The sequence below is a fragment of the Xenopus tropicalis genome, chromosome 7 (genome assembly GCF_000004195.4).
Source record: "Xenopus tropicalis strain Nigerian chromosome 7, UCB_Xtro_10.0, whole genome shotgun sequence".
NCBI classification, from domain to species: domain Eukaryota; kingdom Metazoa; phylum Chordata; class Amphibia; order Anura; family Pipidae; genus Xenopus; species Xenopus tropicalis.
Window position 1 is genome coordinate 118286505 of NC_030683.2, and position 14785 is coordinate 118301289.

General features: G+C 42.3%; 2 protein-coding genes across 2 annotated transcripts in view; both read right to left on the reverse strand.

Annotated features, from left to right (window-relative positions):
- Nucleotides 1–560: 560 nt before the first annotated feature.
- Nucleotides 561–2561, reverse strand: LOC116412379 (guanylate-binding protein 1-like). The gene is made up of 3 exons (XM_031906550.1): nt 2489–2561; nt 1952–2152; nt 561–697 (listed from the first exon to the last, which is right to left on the reverse strand). Exons 2-3 carry the CDS (start codon nt 2142–2144, stop codon nt 561–563), a joined length of 330 nt encoding a protein of 109 aa, XP_031762410.1. The 5' UTR covers nt 2145–2152; nt 2489–2561.
- Nucleotides 2562–6193: 3632 nt separating this feature from the next.
- Nucleotides 6194–14785, reverse strand: part of gbp1 (guanylate binding protein 1, interferon-inducible) — a 42962-nt gene continuing 34370 nt past the window's right edge. The window contains 7 exon segments of the mRNA NM_001016773.2: nt 6194–6879; nt 8423–8616; nt 9202–9304; nt 10304–10516; nt 11667–11950; nt 12742–12984; nt 14057–14253. Coding sequence (NP_001016773.1) covers nt 6757–6879; nt 8423–8616; nt 9202–9304; nt 10304–10516; nt 11667–11950; nt 12742–12984; nt 14057–14253 — 1357 coding nt within the window. The 3' untranslated portion in view covers nt 6194–6756.

Consider the following 14785-nt stretch of genomic DNA (forward strand, 5'->3'; position numbering starts at 1 on the left):
AAAAAATATGAAATTATAATAATGTACAGTATATAATATGTATATATGAGCAGCTTTAGTCCCATTTGTCCCATTCAGTCTCTCTCTCTCCTTTATGTTCTGGGTTTTCCCTTTACTTCAGTGCCTGCTCTTGTTCTGTTCCCCTTTTGTCCATTTAAAATTTCATAACTGCATCAAAACTGCCAAAATCACCTGTCACAGGAACCTCCCAGGCACCCTTGTTTCTCTTTCCTCATTGGAGAAAAAGGACCTTATTGAAAAGAAAAATGTAGAAACACACACAGACCAGCAAAGAACAGAGAGCATAACAAAGTGCACACACAGCACAACAACGCACACTAAGGCCTTTGCCGGTGGTTCAAAGTGGACAAAGCTACAACATTTTTGGGTGGGCGAGATGATGTCAGGGGTGAGACCATGATGTCAAGGGTTGTGTTAATTCATCCCTCTGACATCCCCCTTTTTTCCATAGTAAAATGCTGTATGAATGTTATCGGTATACTTTATATAAAGCTTCAACCAGATAGAGGAAATCCCCTAACAGGCTAATAGGCTGAACGTTAGCTCACCTTTTCCACATCCCCCAGTCCCTCTGTGTCCAACAGCACCAGGGTGTGTGAGGGTCGGCAAGGGTGAGGAACGCACCACATCCAGATCCCTTTAGTCTTTGATTGAATGGTGGATCCCAAAGGGAAACCTAAAGGGGAAGACAAGACAATATATTATTAGGTAAAACTGTAGAAGTCAAATCCTCAGAATAAAGAAACATATAATGTGATGGCATTAGTGCTGGTGTTTCTACATCCTTCAAATTTCCATCACAGGGGGGCACAGGAATGTATGGGGGGTATTCTCTCCTGAGTCAGTGTAACTTCTGCCTTATCTCCCTCTGCTCCCAGCATGCTTTAGTCTATGGCCCTGGTCACACAGAGTATTGGCTCCGCTTCTCTCAGCCCCAGTCCTGCCTTTTACTCCCACACTACTTCCGGTTACAGGTAGCGCTGAATTCAAGTCTCCTCTCAGTTTTCTAAGGTGCCGCTGGCACTTCCAGCTTCATTGGAGAGAGTGCAGCCAGTTACTGAGCCCTTGGGCTGTGAGGTGAGTGAGGAGCTTCTAGTGATGTCAGTGTGGAACACCAAACTGTCAGCTGAAGCGCCATCCAACTCACACGGTTTCTTGTCATTTTTATATTAAAAAAATGAGTCCCTCTAGCTGTCAGTGAAGCAATACTAGTACTGGGGGCGGGACAGAGTTGTCACTCATAGTTATGACCACTTACTGAAAGAGAATGAAAGGACACACACTGCCCTCTTTTCAGCTTAGTGGCTGAGGAGAAAAGATCTCTCTGCAGTTCCAGTATAATGACATTTTTAGCAAGTGTAACCTCTATTTCAGCTTAATATCTGCTTTCCCAGACTAGTACCAGTAGAACATGGGTTACACTGTACTCTCTCTTACCCAAAATGGGCCTTCGCTAAGTGGAAGAGGAAGGTGAGAGTGTTGTGCAACTACACAACATATAGATATTGTTCACAATGAACACTAATAGGCAATGCTGGGATCCGTGGTCTTTTACCAGCCACACTGTGCCCCTGTACATGCACAGGCCTGGATTTGTGGAGAGGCCACAAAGGCCCGGGCCTAGGGCAGCAGAAATTTAGGGGCGGCATGCTGCCCCTGTTGCAACTAAATTTTTTAATTTTGACCTCTCCCCACTGCTCCGTATGGGAGTTTAAATGTATGGTGTGCGCATGCGTGCTCGCGGCCTCTGCCGCGGTGGTGGGGGGGGTGTTCACGCGTGCGCACTAGGTGGGGCGACCAGCAGGGGTGGCCTAGGGGCGCCCGGAACACGAATCCGGCGCTGTACATGCAGCCCTGCTGGCCAAGGTGCAAGAATAGGGAAAAGAGACAAGTACAAATATAAAGAATGACAAACATTTACCGTACTTACCAGTTTTCCTTCCTGCCAGTTTGTTCATCAGATAAGATTTCCCTGTCCGGTATTTCCCAACAATCGCCACAACCACCACCGGATCAGTGATCTGAGACAGAATCTGTTCTGCTTCTGTATTAATCACAAACTCATTGCTGTTCCTGTTCTCTATCAGGCAGATCGGATCCTTCATATGGATTTGGGCGCTCATGTTTATATCTGAGGGATATTTGTAAAAAATGACATTATATCATTTGTCTTTGGTTATTATAATTACAATGAACATGACAATGAAGTTCTAAATTGAGCTAAAATACATTGGGTAGAAATCCGTTACAGGCTCAGGCCTAACTGACTCTATCCATATCCCTTGTTTAGCATTAACAGCTGCTATTAAATAGGCTGGATATGTGTTTTTGCACTTCTCTGTATCTTTATATTGCTCAAAACAATATAAGAATCTCCTCCTCTAAGTTAAAATCATTTAGGCTCAGAGATGCTTCACTGTTCCACACCTGAATGAAATGAAAAGAAGGAGAGAGAAGAGTAACTTACAATATAAATATATATCCCCAGCCTTCCTCTGTTCCTCTCCTCTCTCTGTATGCTGTGTGTGCAAGTCTGTATTTCCTTGTCAGAAGCAGAGGGAGTGGGAAGTAGAGATATATATAGAAAAATGTAACAAAGAACAAACAGCAAGTTCAAAATACCTGTCTAAAGAGAATGCCAGAAGGCTAATTTACAGACACAAACACAAGTTAAAGGGGCGGGTTTGAACAAAAATTTACACTTCAACACTATTTAGGAAGGTATTTGTGCCCATACATGATCCTTTAGGGCTATGATACGCGGGGCTAATGCTCCTTTAGGGCTATGATACGCGGGGCTAATGCTCCTTTAGGGCTATGGTACGCTGGGCTAATGCTCCTTTAGGGCTATGATACGCTGGGCTAATGCTCCTTTAGGGCTATGATACGCTGGGCTAATGCTCCTTTAGGGCTATGATACGCGGGGCTAATGCTCCTTTAGGGCTATGATACGTGGGGCTAATGCTCCTTTAGAGCTATCATACGTGGGGCTAATGCTCCTTTAGGGCTATGATACGTGGGGCTAATGCTCCTTTAGGGCTATGATACGCTAGACTAATGCTCCTTTAGGGCCATGATACAAGGGGCTAATGCTCCTTTAGGGCTATGATACGCGGGGCTAATGCTCCTTTAGGGCTATGATACGTGGGGCTAATGCTCCTTTAGGGCTATGATACGCTAGACTAATGCTCCTTTGGGGCTATGATACGCTAGACTAATGCTCCTTTAGGGCCATGATACAAGGGGCTAATGCTCCTTTAGGGCTATGATACGTGGGGCTAATGCTCCTTTAGGGCTATGATACGTGGGGCTAATGCTCCTTTAGGGCTATGATGCGCGGGGCTAATGCTCCTTTAGGGCTATGATACGTGGGGCTAATGCTCCTTTAGGGCTATGATACGCTAGACTAATGCTCCTTTAGGGCCATGATACGTGGGGCTAATGCTCCTTTAGGGCTATGATGCGCGGGGCTAATGCTCCTTTAGGGCTATCATACGTGGGGCTAATGCTCCTTTAGGGCTATCATACGTGGGGCTAATGCTCCTTTAGGGCTATGATACGCTAGACTAATGCTCCTTTAGGGCCATGATACGTGGGGCTAACGCTCCTTTGGGGCTATGATACGCTAGACTAATGCTCCTTTAGGGCCATGATACGTGGGGCTAATGCTCCTTTAGGGCTATGATACGCTAGACTAATGCTCCTTTAGGGCCATGATACGCGGGGCTAATGCTCCTTTAGGGCTATGATACGCTAGACTAATGCTCCTTTAGGGCCATGATACGTGGGGCTATGATACGTGGGGCTAATGCTCCTTTAGGGCTATGATACGCAGGGCTAATGCTCCTTTAGGGCTATGATACGCGGGGCTAATGCTCCTTTAGGGCCATGATACGTGGGGCTAACGCTCCTTTGGGGCTATGATACGCGGGGCTAATGCTCCTGGAAGCACTAAATTTGTATGGGTGCAGGTATACATGGCGGATATCAGTCAAAAAACACAAGCTTTCGCATTTCTAGCCGATTTCTGCCGTGCCCGCTGGCACTCAGATGGATTCAGTGCTTCCGGGTGCAGGCACAACTTAAAGCTTTTTAGGCACCGGAATAAAGTGCGATTTTATAATAATGCCGCCGGAGTTAATGGGATGAAGTTTCCGAATGACCCCCTGTGTACTGCAGCCAAATACGAGACAGAACACAAAGGGTTATGCAGATTACTTTCATATATATTTGTTGAGAATGCTGCTCTTCCTCTGGCCCTGCCCATCAAACTTTCTGATTTGGCCCCACCAGAAGCTACACTCCTGCCAGCATGGCTCTATTGATCATAACTGGGCGTGGGAACCTCCTCACCTCACCCTGGTAAGTAGTTGGTTAGGAAATTGGCAGCCTGTAAGGGCATTTGTGGAAAATTGGCTGGCAGCAAGTGTTAACCAGGAGGCCTTACAGATCTTGTTTGGAAATCACTCAGCCTGTGGTGGTTGTGGCGATTGTTGGGAAATATCGAACTGGGAAATCCTACCTTATGAACAAGCTCGCCAGAGCCAGGAATGGTGAGTGAGCACTCAGGCAATGAATGTTTTGGTGTCCCAGAGCACAAGGCAGGTTTATGGGCAGATAATAAGCACACAGGCAGGTAACCGTACAACCAGGATTTATTAGCACACAATCCCTTTATATGGGGTATAACTGCTCAACAGGAGCGTAACTTTGGTGGTAATTTGTGGCCCAGTCCATTAGCCCCTTAGCCTTAGGCATAAGTCTCACATAAGAATGACAGTCACTATGTGAATCTGTGCCATCAGTCCAGTTTTGGGCCGCACCCAGAATATGAAGATAACTTTCCCAGGAAATGTCTATGAAGATTCTCATTCATCCAGGTCATGATTTACAGTATGGACCTGGACTTTTCTCAGTTCTTAAAAGAAGGTTTCACCACTCATCCGAGTGGCTTCTTAAGTTCAAATGACTGGTAGGAAATTCCCCGGCATACAGCCACAGACATCCAATCACAACGGTTCCATTGAAGTTATTCAGTTAGGTGTTGGCTGAGAACCATTGTACCATTGTGACTGGATCATACTTTCTTGCACCTGTGAGTTTCAGCCAACACCTCCCTTAGAGCCAATGACTGTATTCGTATAAAAAATATTCATCCGATGAGAATTCCAGCTAATCTGTGTAATTCTGGCACCATGTTCTTTGTATCTTCAGTTGGAGTTGGAAGCAATAAGCACAGTCTCCCAGCGGTGAACACGTGTCCTTTAGTCTGATTTCAGTGTAATATAGAATATAGTAATATAGAAGCACAAAGCACAAGCACAAAATTACATAAAAACATCTGTAAATAAGATAACGTATGTATGACGTAGTTTTGGTAACCAGCACTTTCATTGGCCAGTTTTCTTGCATCTATAATCAACTGAATGCATACTGGGAATATAAATATAGGTATCCAGTCCATCACTGTTAGTTTTCTCCCTATTGTAAATATGATGTTAATGAATCCCCATTCATTGGCCACAGTGAGATGCTTTGTAGGTGTTTGTTTTTTTGGAGATAGAAATAGTAGGTAGTGATTGTGCTCTATAATGTATAAATAATAAAGTCAACCTGCCTTTTATGTTTAATTTTGCAATCTACAATATATTTTATATAGTTTTCAACCTTTGTTGGCTTCCACTACATTTTATCAGAAGAATGAACTTAAAATCGTGACTTAAACTCAATTCTCCCTGTATATATTCATTCTGCAACCGAACCCTAGATTATGTGAGGGGGGGAACACTAACACAGCTCAGCATTTGGGATTGTTACAATGTGGAAAGGAAAGTCACACATCTAAGGACTCAGTTAAAGTCCATCTCCAAGATCAGAGTGCCAGAGCAGGCTTCAGTCTTTCAGTAAGCAGCCAGACAGGCCTGTGATTGGTTGGCTTGTATGAATACTTAATAGTGAGCAGGCAGTAACTAGAGCAAGCAGGCAAAGAACAGAATTTTATTGTTGGTCATTCTGATTTCCTGGGTGATAGTTAAACCCCATCAATTAATTCAAGAAAACTGGAAAAACGTATTGACTCGAGTATAAGCCTAGGGTGGGAAATGCAGCCGCTACTGCTAAGTTTCAATAATCAAAATAAATACCAATAAAATTACATTAAATGAGGCATCAGTATATGTTTTTCAATATTTATTTCAAAGAAAAACAGTAAACTAGCTCTGTAAGTGGAGAAGAGGGTCAACAAAAACAATATGAGTACTACCCCACGCTCATTGCAGATTCGCAAACTGGCAGCAGACCCAGTCCCGGAGGAGATGTAAGGGGAAATAAGTATTGCTAGTGGGAGCCTAGGCCAGGGCACTGGAGGGTCTGGTTGCGGGTGGCCTAATTTGCACACAAAGGACAGAGGGTGCTAGTCTAGAGGGACCCATGGCACCCGACTCGAGTATAAGCCGAGGGTGACTTTTTCAGCACATTTTGGGTGCTGACAAACTAGGCTTATACTCGAGTATATACAGTAGTTGGAATTGCAATCCTGAAAGTGTTTATATAGGTAAAGTTGATAGCACTCTTGATCAAATGAAGACTCCAATGTTGTTTGGGACCTTCTAAAATGATAACATATCTTACTTACTCGCCAACATTGAGGATTTTCCATTGCAAATACACCTGTAATACATTCCCCCAAAGCTTCTGCCCCTTACTGAGCACGCTCCCAACCTTACATAAAATCAGTCACTGTATAATGCATCCTGGTTTGGGTTTTGACGCCCTGTTCCTCCTGTATAGCTCGTCAATCTCACTCTGTAGAGCATTCACTCTGCCTTGAAATCCGGCAGTCAGCATGGCATTTTGTTCCTGGAAACAGACATTATGGCAGACACGATGAAAAGAACAAAGTAAGATACACATATTATACAAATGTAAAGGTTTGGAGATTTCCAGATAAATTTCACTTATAATAGGACATTACTCATGACTGGGTTTATCATCATTAGATAGATATAATTTTAATGAAAAGTCTTGCAGTGACAATCAGGTCCGGACTGAGATTAAAAGAAAAGTATATTGCAATATATGGACAAACAATCCCTGTTTTGCTTAAAGGGGAGGCATTGCTTGGTAGCTTAATGCACAGAATGTCTCAGTGTCCTATATATATTGATAAGAGGGGCTCTTGGTGTCTATATGAGATTCAATATAGGCTCTGGCATTTCAAGCAGAGTGAGGAACATCATAAACTGTCAATGGCCTCATATGGCAGCAGCCCCTGTACACATATTATTATTATTATATTAATATAGCTGTATTGTGGCTAATTTTAGTGAAATACCCCACATACGCACACCCCTATACATCACTGCCATTGTAGATGAAGTCAGCTTCATTCTGGGTGCCCTGATTCCTGATTTTACCATCAACCTACCTGTTTATTTCCAGGCTCTGAGCTCATTCACTGTCCATTGTAAGCCAAGTCAGCTTGTTACTTGGTGTTCTGAATCATCCTACTGCTGTATCCTGGTTCCTTTTTCCTACCCGGTCCTGTCCCTTCTACTGATCTCCTGGTTTTGATCTAGTCTGTTCTTGGTTACAGGTTTTATGGTTCTGACTTAGTACATCTGACTATGTCTAGTTCTGTCCTTACCAGCTCCTTCACTTTTACATTTGGTTCCCTCCCTCCCCTTAGTGGGAGTCACTCAATTCTTGTGCAGTAAGACCTGGTGGCACCCAAGAAGCTGAGGGCCAGGACTAAAACCAGCCCTGAATCACATTACTCTCTTGGGGTGTGGGTTTGAATCTTCGGCATCTTTAGGTGTCCCTAATACACCAACAACAGTGGAAATAGAATCCAGGCAAAGAGTCAAAACACCAAGAATGGCAAGAATGCAAGAGAGACTGGCAGGAAATGTAGATACCAGACGCAGCTTGGGGACCCATAGCTAGCCTTAGTGTTACTTTACTTTACAGTACTTTGGCTCCGTGGAAGCAGTGCAGTGGAAGTGGCACTGTATATTTTGAGCTACCAATCCCTATTTATGTTGCGGAAATGAAAACTGAGCAGACATTAACCTTTCCAACACTTTTTCTTATATTAAACCTTATCTAGAGCTACAAATACGCATTTCTGTAGGGGAAAGTTTGTAACTATTTCACGTTGTCTCCAAGCCTCTTACTTTGTTGTTGTGTTTTCATATTTCTATAAACCATTCTGACCAAACCTGCCTCATCCCAGGGGATAAATGGTAATTATGTTATAGTACCAGATACAGGTGGTACCAACCAATTCTGACAAGCTGCTAATTGTGTGAGTATGGCAAAGTACAATGATTTTAACTGGAAGAAGAATCGGTGAATGAAACATTGTTCTAAGCACACCAAACTATAATTGGATTCACTGTACCTGCAGTTTCTGGGCTATCACTCGCTCATTCTCTGCTATTAACTTCTGCCTATCTGCGTCCATCTTCTCTATTAGCATCTTCTCGTGCTGCTCAAAGCTCTTCTTCTGATTTTCCATGCTTTCTTGTAGGTACTTCTTGTTCTCTTCAAGAATCTGTCTTTGCCTTTCTGCTTCAGCAGTCTCAGCCTGACTCTCTAGAGGGAAAATAAACCATTATAAATGTCAACTTAAAGAAAAAACTGCATCACCCTCAGTTCTCTCATTAAGTTGCTTTCATTGTCTGTTGCCCTCTCTCAATCTATGAACACAGCAGTGTATCCTTACAGAAAACCTTGAGCTGGATATTACTGAATTCAGAACGAGGCCTCAGCATGGCAAGAAAAGATACATATAAAGCAGGGATCCCCAACCTTTTTTTACCTGTGAGCAACATTTCAATGAAAAAAGGGTGGGGAGCAACACAAGCACAAAATCTTTCCAAGTAGGTGACCAATAAGGACTTAGATTGGTCAATTAGTAGCCCAATGTGGACTGGCAGACTACTAGAGGTACTGTTTAGCAGTACAGATGGCCTTTATGCCTCCGAAACTTGCCTCCAAATAAGAAATTCAAAAATGGGCACCAACTTTGAGGCCACTGGGAGCAACATCAAAGGGGTTGGGGAGCAACATGTTGCTCAGGAGCCACTGGTTGGGGATCACTGATATAAAGAGTGAGTTCCCTGACCTATTGTATTGCCCTTTAACTGACTCTGGATATTCCCACTCCATTCTATGCACCTGCAATTTCCTTTTCCTTTGCTGTCAGGCTCACATCGGCTTGGAGAATGGCAGCTTCAATGCCCTTCTTGTTACTGATAAATTCTTGTAGTACTTCAAGGCTCTATTTTTTTAGGAAAAAAACATTTAAGTAGTTATTAATTGAATTTATTTATGGAATAACTTTTAAACATTTTTACAAGTGTGAGCAAGCAAGGGGTAAGAAAAGCATAAACATGGTTCCTTTTATTTAAGTTCTTGGGGTACAAGTGGAGTAGAGTTGACTATGCATCTGGTGCACATACTGTAATATGCTGTTACTTTCAACAGGACAAAAAATGTGACTGTAGGTGTTTTACGAATAAGCCTATTCCATCCTTATGCTTTATTTTAATCTGCAGGGGTGGGTTAACGCACAGGCTAACCTAGGCTCTAGCCTAGGGGTCCATTTGATCGGGGGCCCATCTAGCTTTTATTAAAATTAGTATTTCTCTTTGTTTCCAAGTCTTAAAATGTTTATTTTTACTTGCGCTGGGTGGCAATAGTTGGGTACACACCGAACCCAATCTGATGTAGAGAGCTAGTGAGCACGTGTGCCTGGATCTTCTGCACGTATCCTGGCGCACACACATGCCTTCCCTGCCTGCCTTCTCCATCCCACCCAGCGCTAGTAAAAATAAGCATTTTTAGACTTGGAAGCAAAGAGAAATACTAAATTTATTTCCCCAGCCTTTCTTACTCGTGAGCCACAGTCAAATGTAAAAAGACTTGGAGAGCAACACAAGCACCATAAAAGTTCAAAATAAGGGCTAAGATTGGCTATTAGGGGCCTCTATGCACCCTATCAGCTTACAGGGGCTTTATTTGGTAGGAAATCTTGTTTTTATTCAACCAAAACTTGCCCCCAAGTCAGGAATTCAAAAATAACTCCCTGGTTTGGGGGCACTGAGAGCAACATCCAAGGGGTTGGTGAGCAACATGTTGTCCCTGAGCCACTGGTTGGGGATCACTGCCCTAGGCACACACGCAGCCTGCTGTCTAGAAGGGGGTGGCATGTGGAAAATGTAGCCCAGGGCATCTCATATCATAAACCCACCACTATTAGTCTTCATATAGTTGGTACCTTTAGGCCTTTGCGTGGGGTTGTGTTATACTCTTCCATAATTGTCATCTTCGCTACCAAAAACAGATTGTGCCCTCCAGGTTTTAAAAACTCTCCCTGAGATATTCTTTCTTCCAGATATTCACTTAATTCCTGGATGATGATCTCACATCGCTCTGTAGATTCCCTCTCATTGCGTTCTGAAAAATTCTTCATTTTGTTATCTAATAGATTCTGTTGAAAAAACACATTATTTGAAATCAGGAGGGGATTATATTAGTGGAAGGGTACAGCTCAGTAATATATTTTAACTCACAGTCACAGGTGTTTTACTGTTATTATGAAAAAAAAAATCACCCCTAAAGACATTCATATCTTTTAAAGTTCTCTTTTCATCTTATCATTTTTGGTAAATGTCTAAATCAGGGGTCCCCAATCTTTCTTACTCGAGAGCCACAGCCAAATGTAAAAAGACTTGGAGAGCAACACAAGCACCATAAAAGTTCATGGAGGAGCCAAATAAGGGCTGTGATTGGCTATTAGGCAGCCTCTATGCACCCTATCAGCTTACAGGGGCTTTATTTGGTAGGAAATCTTGTTTTTATTCAACCAAAACTTGCCCCCAAGTCAGGAATTCAAAAATAACTCCCTGGTTTGGGGGCACTGAGAGCAACATTCAAGGGGTTGGGGATCACTGGTCTAGGTCAATGTTTCTAAAATTCTCAAATTCATCCTTGCTTTTGAGGCTTGTATGAAAATTTGGAAAAGTCAAAGTGGACACTGTGTTCCACAACCAAATACCTAACATGATGAAAGGAAAGAGATAAAAATTAACCCTGAACCACACAGAGGAGATGAACTCCTAGGAAAACGGTCATCATACACAGGCAAGGAATTACTGTATGTGTCAGAATTCTTCCCAATTGGTCTCCAGTTCCTACTAACATATTTCTTGGAGTGCATCCCTAGGCAAAATGAGGAGTAGGCACTGGAGACTGGTAGGTTGGTTCACATAAAGAGAAAAGGTTTCTTGATGGTACGTATGTGGTACCGTCACATTCACCATTTGCCTATTTTACCCAGTAAATTGTGCTTAGACTTCCAGTCTAGGGTGCCCTATACTCAATTTTGACCCATTTTTGGCCTCCTGTTACTAACTGAGTGCAGTACACCTACATTTTTATGCTTTCTTTACAGTAAACCTTAGAGCTACCACCACCACCAGCTCTAGCTGGTGGTAGCTCAGATTACACAGCACAGTTGGGTGGGGGAGCAAGATCAGATGGGAGGGGAAGCAGGAGAAGGGAGGGAGAGGAGCAAACTGATGTATAGATATCCAGCACAGAATGATTGTTTCTGCATTGGAGTGTTACCGTAAACTGACCTTGAATTCTTTTTGGAAATCCTGATTCTCATCGTTGAAGGAACGTTTCAGAAACACCTCCAGAGCCTCCTTCTCACTCCTCTGGTGGAGGTGCAGGAACTCTTGCAGTGTCTCTGTTGGGAACCTGGGCAGGTGTTCTTTCATGCAAGTCTCATACTTGGTCAAGGCATCCTGCACAGCCCCAGTGTTCTCTATTACTGACAGTGCAAGGACAGCGTTCTCCATACATGGGACTGATCCACTCATAATTGTCTCTATGTATAGTCTAGTAAGATGTGCCAGCACTAGGAGACAGAAACAAAAATGTTTGCATTTAATAAGTGCATTGGAAAAATGCATTGGGCTTATAGCATTTAGACATGTAGTTCTTCATCTGGTAAGCTAGCATGGAGCTTGATTAAACAGTAGACAACATTCTACCAGGATTGTTTGGTCAGAATAGATCAGAATAGAATGTATATATCTAAATCTTATCTCGATCTCCATTATAGGATTTAAATAATATATAAGGAATGGCCTCCTTGTAGTCGGGACCTAGGAGCTAGCTTTACACCGAAGAACAAGCCCGCTCATACAAACTAACTGCAAGCCCTTGAGCTTTGCCATCACTGTAGCCCTGCATATTTTGTTTGCCCAAGAAGTCATCCAAGGCCCTTTAAAAGGCATTAAGGATCACCAGGAACCTGGTGCAACCTCCTTCATGGAACTTACAGCACAATTTAAAAAAATAAAAACTACTTTCAATGTCAACCTCCAGGTCATTAGAAGTAGTTACAAAGTGAAGGGCCAAGGACCCCTGCGGTACTCCACTAACACTGGTGCAACTTTGAATCTATGTTTTAATCAGTTTGCTATCCAAGTACCAATAGTATGTCCCTTCATTTAATTAGTAACCTTCTGTTTGGTACCAAATGCTTTAGCATAAATCTAAGTACATCACATTTACTTCAACCCTAAGGTCTCGGTTTCTGGTCTTTACAGAAGGCTATTAAATTAAGTTTGCACAAACTCAAAATATTGTCTCAGGGGTAACTTAGGAAGTGCAGGACAGGGTGCAAAGCATAATGCCACTTACTTCTACCAGTGACTAAGAGGCCGCCAGGAAGAGTTTTGGCTACCCCTTGTGTGTGTATATGATCACAAAACTTCCGTGTTTGTTTCACAAAATCTTCTTCCAGGTCCTGCTCTTGTAGCTCTTCCAGGCGATGAAGGTTTCTACTAGACGTAGGTTGGTCAAACACAAAACATTTGTGTGAGTGAAAGTAGTGGAGGATGCACTCCCTCGGCAGGTTGTAATCTTGAGTCTGCTTATCAGTACCTAGTAAATGCAGAGTCACATGTTTGTTTTCTAGATATACTGGTATAAACTGTTTAAGCAAACAATTACTTGGAACATATCGGTATGCCAGAGTGGCAGCCATACTGTCATATACACAGAAAATAGGCCCCCTTAATTCACTAGGGCTTGTTTTTTTAGTATTGTGCTGTATGTATTGTATGTCTGATTCTCTCTTTCTCCTCTTCCTGCATTTTCCCATTCACATCAAGGGGTTACACAAGGGGAAATGTCAGGAGGGAAATCCTCTGGGATTTAGGGAATACTTGGGGTTGCCACCTTAGTTAAAATTGGGCAAAAGGATGAGCCAATAATGTTTGTGGGCAGGTGCAGTGATGTCAGTGGCAGGACCGGGTATTTACGTACAGAGACAGGTTTATGACGTGTTGGGGCAAGGTTATGACACCATGGCCTAGATTTCTGCCTGGCAGGTTCAAAACCAAAACAGGGGGGCAACCTTAGGTATACTGAATGCAAGCGTAAGACACAAAAACGCACACAATTTATTATTTTTACCCACATTGCTGCATATTCTATCAGTTTTGTGGCACCAAGTATTAATTTTGTTGACAGAATGAATTCTGTGTTATAGAATCTTTTTTTCTGTCACAAGTATCTATTTTGTCATGAAAACCTAGCTTGGAATATGCTAGTCAGTTACACCATTATATATTTTGTCCATGTTTTGTTTTACATAATTCATTTTGCAAGTAACTTTGCACATAACTGGTTTTGTTGTACAGATTTTATATATTTTACATGTCTATGACAGAATGCTTGTTAAAAAGTGCAGAATGGAATTTGTAATATAATGGTAACCTTTTTTGTTTTCATTCTTCACTAGAAATATGTCTTTTGTATATTTTTTATTAATGTGTATAGCACACATTCATTCCGTGTACTGGGGATTGTTTTTTTGTTAACAGAATGTATTTTTGTAGACAAAATATACTTGGGAAAAACAGCACACCATACATTTTCAACACATGAATGTGCTTTGCAGGAGAAATGCAATTTATTAGGTGGAGCTTATGTCGTGGTTATTCATTAATACCTTTCTTGAGTTTGAGGGAATTCATTAGATATTCATCTTCTGTGACTGCCCTCCCATCCAGCTCTAATATCAGGCTGAAATCTCGAACACACCATGTGAATGATGGGAATATCCGCTTGAATTCATCAGGTTCATTCTTTTCTTCTTGTTCGGGGTTTGATTTTAGCTTTATCAGTTTTGACAGTTCTGTCACGTATCTGAGACAAATTAAGGAAAAACGTACAGGAGAAGGAAAGGCATTTTGGCATTTTACTACCAATAGATTAACCAATCTAGAAAGCTATATTTATTCTGCAGACCGCTTTACCATACCTGAGTAAACAGCCACAGAAGCTCTCTCTGTTTGTTTAAGATTACAGCTGCCATTTTAGCTTGGTCTTAGTAGCTTCCATGCTGCAGGTTTGGAGGGGGAGCAAATTCTGATAGAAGGGGGAGCAAATTCTAATGGGAGGGGGAACAGGAGAAAGCAGGGGGAGAGAGAACAAACTGAGCACACTTGTGCCGCTGCCTTGAAGGATTTTTCTGAGAGAAGTTTGACACTAAAGAACATGTTTACACAAAAGAAGAAAATAAATCCTGTGTTTGTTTTGACAGAGGACTTAGTGCAGCATTACTGTAAGTGCTTATGGCTGTATTTACATAGACCTTTCTGATAAAGCTTACTTAGGTTTTACCTTTTCCTTCTGTATTAAGATCAAAAACACGAGGAAATGATGTTGAAAGGCAATC